Source organism: Saccopteryx bilineata, chromosome 7 (assembly GCF_036850765.1).
Source record: "Saccopteryx bilineata isolate mSacBil1 chromosome 7, mSacBil1_pri_phased_curated, whole genome shotgun sequence".
NCBI lineage: Eukaryota > Metazoa > Chordata > Mammalia > Chiroptera > Emballonuridae > Saccopteryx > Saccopteryx bilineata.
Window position 1 is genome coordinate 70,454,424 of NC_089496.1, and position 6,280 is coordinate 70,460,703.

General features: G+C 44.5%; 1 protein-coding gene across 3 annotated transcripts in view; it reads left to right on the forward strand.

Annotated features, from left to right (window-relative positions):
- The window catches only part of FANCI (FA complementation group I), a 63,938-nt gene that overhangs the window by 56,488 nt on the left and 1,170 nt on the right, over positions 1 to 6,280 (forward strand). For all 3 annotated transcript variants that reach the window (XM_066240307.1, XM_066240306.1, XM_066240305.1), the window contains exons 32-36: positions 466 to 653; positions 1,973 to 2,026; positions 2,110 to 2,169; positions 4,762 to 4,830; positions 6,055 to 6,150. In XM_066240307.1, the coding sequence (XP_066096404.1) occupies positions 466 to 653; positions 1,973 to 2,026; positions 2,110 to 2,169; positions 4,762 to 4,830; positions 6,055 to 6,150 (467 nt within the window). The remainder of the gene's footprint in view (positions 1 to 465; positions 654 to 1,972; positions 2,027 to 2,109; positions 2,170 to 4,761; positions 4,831 to 6,054; positions 6,151 to 6,280) is intronic.

Sequence of the window (6,280 nt, forward strand, 5' to 3'; positions counted from 1 at the left end):
CAGGCCAACACTCTATCCCAGGGGCCCCCAAACTGCGGCCCCCTGAGGCCATTTATCCGGCCCCCACCGCACTTCCAGAAGGGGCACCTCTTTTATTGGTGGTCAGTGAAAGGAGCATAGTTCCCATTGAAATACTGGTCAGTTTATTGATTTAAATTTACTTGTACTTTATTTTAAATATTGTATTTGTTCCCGTTCTGTTTTTTTACTTTAAAATAAGATATGTGCAGTGTGCATAGGGATTTGTTCATAGTTTTTTTTTTTTGGTGCCGTGACTCGGACGTTCATAGTTTTTTTTATAGTCCGGCCCTCCAACGGTCTGAGGGATAGTGAACTGGCCCCCTGTGTAAAAAGTTTGGGGACCCCTGCTCTATCCACTGAGCCAGAGCCAGGGCCAATCTCCTTCACTTTAACTAGAAAATAAGGCCATTTGGGTTTGAATGTGCCAATTTCTTTTCCCTTCAGAAGAGGCCCCTTCTCAGGCAGCACTACCAAACCATCTCGTGGAGAAAGCCATCATCATGCAGCTGGGAACTCTGCTTACATTTTTCCATGAATTGGTGCAGACGGCCCTGCCATCGGGCAGCTGTGTAGACATCCTGCTAAAGGACCTTTGCAAGATGTACACCATTCTTACAGCCCTTGTCAGATATGTGAGTATATGGAAGACAGTCATCACCACCACTGCTCTGCCCCAGCCAGTCAGGAGACTAGGTCAAGTTAGGGTTCAGTCAGTAGGTGGCAGGCATCTCCACAGGCCAGGAAAAAGCAGTTTATGGAGAAATTCTAAATCTGCTTTTAGAAACCTTACTTTCTTGGCATATAAGTGGCACCTGATTAAGAGTGAATGCCTCTTCCAGTGTCTTCTAAGACTTAATTTTGACTATAGATGTAGAATTCAATTTTATTCCCCCCCAAAATTACACTACCTCGACCAGGACCAGTCTAGGCATTGGTGTTTATTCTTTTTTTTTTAAGTGAGAGTAGGGAAGGTACAGAGACAGACTCCTACATGTGCTTCAACTGGGATTCACCTGGTGACCCCTGTCTGGGGCCAATATTCTGCCCATTTGGGGTCATGCCCACAACCAAGCTATTTCTAGTGTCTGAGATGGAGGCTCAGTGGAGCCATCCTCAGCACCCAGGGCCAACATGCTTGAATCAATCGAGCCTTGGTTATGAGAAGAGAAGAGAGAGAGAGATGGGGGAAAGGGAGGGAAGAAGCAGATGGTTGCCTCTCCTATGTGCCCTGACCAGGAATTGAACTTGGGACTTCCACACACTGGCTTGATGCTCTACCTCTGAGCCAACTGGCCAGGGCCCCTTCTTTCTTGCTTTTAATAAGTAGGTGTTAAATGCTTTACAGGTTGGGTAACTAGTGTGGGAAGGAAGATTATTTTTTAAAAAAATACAAGACATACTTGGCATTGAATTTAAGTTAATGCTTAGTGTCTGTTAACAAAAAGCTCTTTTCTTGCAGTTGAACATTTTGGTCCTCAGCAGACATTCAGAGGGCAACGGTCCATATTAAATACTCAGGCATAGACAACCCAAGAGATTACAGACCAGCCCACAGCACCGCCACACGGTAGTGCAGCTGTTTCTGAGAAGGGCAGCTCTGGTTACAACTGTGTGGCTACTAAACCTCTGTAGTGGAAATCCTGAGAGCCTCTTCTCTTTACTGCCGTTATTTTTAGAGGAAAAACAGCAAGTCATTCGTTTTCTAGTTGTAAGGATGCTCATCCTGAAGGATTTTCAAAGCAATGAGCTGAACAAGTTCAAAACAAACCTTTCCTCACCTCTTAGTGAAGCTTAGGAGCTTTGAGGAGAGTGGGAAGCCTTGTGTGTGGGATGCTCTGGGAGTGGAGTAGCTCTTTTTCTGCAGTTGGAGCAATGAGTCACAGTCCATTAGCTTTGGTTTCACGGGATATTTATATAGGATGATACACTAAATCGAGGAATCTTTTGTTAGTATCTCCAGGTGTGTCGAAGCTCCAGAGGAATTCCAAAAATGATGGAAAAGCTGGTGAGTTAAGAATGCCTTTCTTAGGAACGGGGAAAGGTATTTTCTTCCTACAGTTACATCGATTTTCTTTTTCTTTGCTGCAGGTGAAGCTGTCAGGGTCTCATCTGACACCTGTGTGCTATTCTTTCATTTCTTATGTACAGGTAAGTGACTCAGAGTTAGTACCAAAGTAGGTCTTCAAATCAGAAAGGACTTCTTACATTACCAGGGGACCGCTTAGCCACCTGAGCTGAGTATAGAAAGTTTCATCCTTACTTACCGTAAGCCAAAGGCGCCCATTTAAGACTAAGCCAAGGCTTGAAATCTCTGCAGTGAGGCAGTCTTCAGTCACACACACAAGTTTATCTTAACATGGCGAGAGAACCATTTGCTATGCTTGCATTTAGAGCAGGGAGAGAACAAGCATATTGGGACTCAGGGACTTGGCTTATTTCTGGGGGACTCCACAGCCATGCTCGTGGGCGCCCTTTGGGAATGTGAGTTGGGTGGCAGCAAGCATATGAAGGGTCAGGATCGGGCAGCGTGTGGTGAGGGCAGCATCACTGTCGGGAAGGTGAGGAGATTCTGTCAGCTGCCTCGACCCCTCATATTAAATAAGTAATGGGTTCTTTCAGGATCTGGATTTTAAATGTCATCTGGTCTCAAATACCAGCAGATTCTTGTAATACCTGAGTCCCTTTTACCGTGAACCCAAACCAGGGTTTTTTAATGTCATTATTGACAGTTTGGGCCAGATAACTTTTGTGTGGGCTGTTCTGTGCCAAGGCCACTTAGCCAGTGCAGATAGAGTATTATAGGGCTGTTACTAATTTTTGAAGAACCAGAGAATGTCTACTAATGGGTCAGACCCAGCCAGGATCCTACAGCCAATGTCAGAACAGTGGACTGAGCACTCTGATAGTGATGCCCCCCGTTTCCTGCCTCCGTCTCATTTGCAGATACAGGATCCTCCTATCGGTAACTTGCTGCATTGTGTGTAGTAAAGGTGTCTCCTTCCCTTCCCTTGAGCGTTAGTGACCAGAGTGGCCTGTCACCTGGTATAGCCGCGTGAGTTTTCAAAACTGTGCTCTATCACCATGCCTTTGTACCAGTTTTGTCATCTAGGTCAAGACTGTACCGTCCAGCCTGACCAGGCGGTGGTGCAGTGGATAGAGCATTGGACTGGGATGCAGAGGACCCAGGTTTGAAACCCCAAGATCGCTGGCTTGAGTGCAGGATCATCTGGTTTGAGCAAAGCTCACCAGCTTGAGCAATGGGTCACTCGGTCTGCTGTAGCCCCCTGGTCAAGGCACATGTGACAAAGCAATCAATTAACAACTAAGGTGCTGCATCGAAGAATTGATGCTTCTCATCTCTCTCCCTTCCTGTCAGTCCCTCTCTGTCACATACATACACAAATGTATCATCCATTTATTGTCTGGGTCAGCAGTCTGCAGCCCTTTCTCATCAAGCTGTTACTTCTGGTCCTCCTTTTATCTCACTGCTTTTTCATTTCATGTTCAGTTTTTTAGTTTCCCGTCTCCAGCTCTCAATGATGCCCACAAAGGGCCACATTTTACAAAGCATGCCGTATAGACTGAGACAGTTCTCCAGAAAAAGGAGTCAGTGAAAAACACTTGTACATATTTCTCATCTCTAATATGCTAAGCATATTAAAGTTTGACAGGTGTGGCAATTATTGAATATGTTCAGTAGTAGTTTTCAAACTTATTCAAGAACTTTTGTAATACTACAATTTGACAGAATATAGCATATCACAGTACAGCTTGGGAAACCTGCTGTAATACCATTTCATTTGGTTAGAATAGCTAACCTTTACCTGGCTCTCTACAGCCCTTGCCTGGTGGTGGTGTAACGTTATTTCCTCACCTCATTTATGCATCACCTCATTCATCCTCACTACACTTGAGACCGGTTGTTATCTCCATGTACATGATGAGAAATTAGAGATGAGTGCTAAGAACAGATAGTCACTTTCACAACTACTCTGGTCTGCCATTGTAACTTCAGAGCAGCCACAGACAATGTACAAATGAATGAGCCTGGCTGTTTTCCAATAAAACTTCATTTTAAAAAATAAGTGGGCTAGACTTGGCCTGTGGGCTGTAGCTGCCCAGCTTCTGGTCTAGACTCATTCGTGATTCTGACGTGTAAACTGTTGGAGGGTTTTGAATTTCTGTGTTTCTCAAGCATTTTTTTTTTTGCAAATTAGCAGGCACCTCCTAGACAGCTATTCCTTTTTCTGCATTACACAAAACTAGTTGATGTATTCCCTGGATATTTTTACCCATCTATATTTGACTTAAGGCCTTACTGACAAGTCAGCTGATTAACAAGCAAACATTTTTCTCTGACTTCCTTTCCTTTATGGAACTCTTTCAGCCAGTTGCCAAAACACCAATCCCTGCTCCTCCCTCGACACCCCCATTTTAATCATCCTTCTATACCTCACCAGCCCCTGGCTTGCCTGGCACAATAATGGCTGGTCCTGCCCTTATGTCCAGGTGCTGGTTCCAAGAGCAAGATTGTAAATCTCAGAATGGTAGAAAATGTGTGAGGATTATAGGTGTCACAAAAAGCTCCCACCTTCCAGCAACTGCTGCAGGACATTCTCTTTACCAAGACTTGGTTCCCTTAGGAGTCCCTGTACTCGGCTGTAATCACCTTCTTAGAAAACTACCACTACTAACCTCTGAAGTCTTCAGGAGTAAGAGAAGCTGTTTCTGTTTCTCTAGAACAAGAAGAGTGGGAGCTTCAACTGTATGGGAGGAAAGAAGAAGCACGCTGCCGTCCCCGTGGCCATGGTGAGCCGCTGGCCCTCAGTGCAGTGTGGCTGCCGGGGGCCCTGGGAATGGGTGCGAGGAGGGAGCCAGGCACACTGACCAGAAGCAGCAAATTGAAAGCGACAAAGTACATCAGTGGTACTGGCAGAAAGTACACCTAGAGCTGGGGATTGGATAGGAGAGACTGGGGAGGTACCTGCTAAGAGGGGGACAGGTTTTCTTTGCAGGCATGAAGATATTCTAAAGTCTCTAAGTGGTGATGGTTGCACAACTCCATGAATATATGAAAAACATAGAACTGTAGTGTTAAGGGGTGAATCATATGGTATGTGAATTATCGCCAACAAAGCTGGGAAAGTGTGTGGTTGCTGCCCACAGATTTTATGTTCAGATGTAACATGTTTTCTCTGAACCAAAAAACATGCTTTATTCAGGATGGACCAGAGAATCTTGAACTTTCTTTAAAAATAGTAGTTTAGGATATCCATTGGGAAGGGTTCTTTCAGAAGTTAGTGAAGGCATGCCCTCCTCTCCAGTGTGTGTAAGCTGCTTTGGATGCAGGGACTGGGCTCCCTAAGACAAAGGTGAAGTGACAGTGACTCTAGGAGGCAAGTTGGTAGTAACTGCTGAATTTTAGGAGACCTACACACTTTAATGCAGTAATCCCATTTTTAGGATGTCACTAATCCGAAGTGAGTTTTAGCACATTTATACTGTAGAATACTATGCAGACATGGAAAAATATAAATCTAAATGCTCAGATATAGAATTATCTCCAAGATAGTCTTTTTTTAAAAAAAGAAAAAGAACAGTGCCTTCATTTGTGGGTTTTAAAAAATATAGAAGCATATTTACATGTATAAGAAATGGCTGGAGGGATCTACAAGTTATAATGCAAACCAGGGGACAGTAATCTCAGTAGTGAAAATTCACCTGCAGCCTAGAAGTAGAGCCAGTGCGGGTGGGCTCCTTGTTTTGACTCGGGTCAGAGGCATCCAGATTTCTGCAGATGAGCCTTCCCTCAGGCAGCTTACTTAGGAATTCTAAATGGATCGATCCCTGTTGGCATTTTAAGTCCTTTAATGAGATTGAACTGCCAAAATTTTTAGATTCCTGGCACCTAGGTAAGACTGCATTTGATTGGAAGACAGCCCCAGAGCCATGGGCAGTTCTCCTGAGAGCTTTAGAGGACAATTTCAGAAACCCCATACCTGAAATTCAGGTCTTCTCTTTTCTGCCCTATAGGCCAGAGTTCTGCGGGAGACCAAGCCAATCCCAAATCTCATTTTTGCCATTGAACAGTATGAAAAATTTCTCATCTCCCTTTCCAAGAGATCTAAGGTAAACACGCTGTTATTTCCTAGTGTCATTTACCCTGGGAGGGGAACGGGCAAACTGCAGCAGCCAGACTACAGAGTTCGGTAGGAAAAGAACTAGGCCTTTTCGTTTTCTGATCTGATGGCCTGAATCC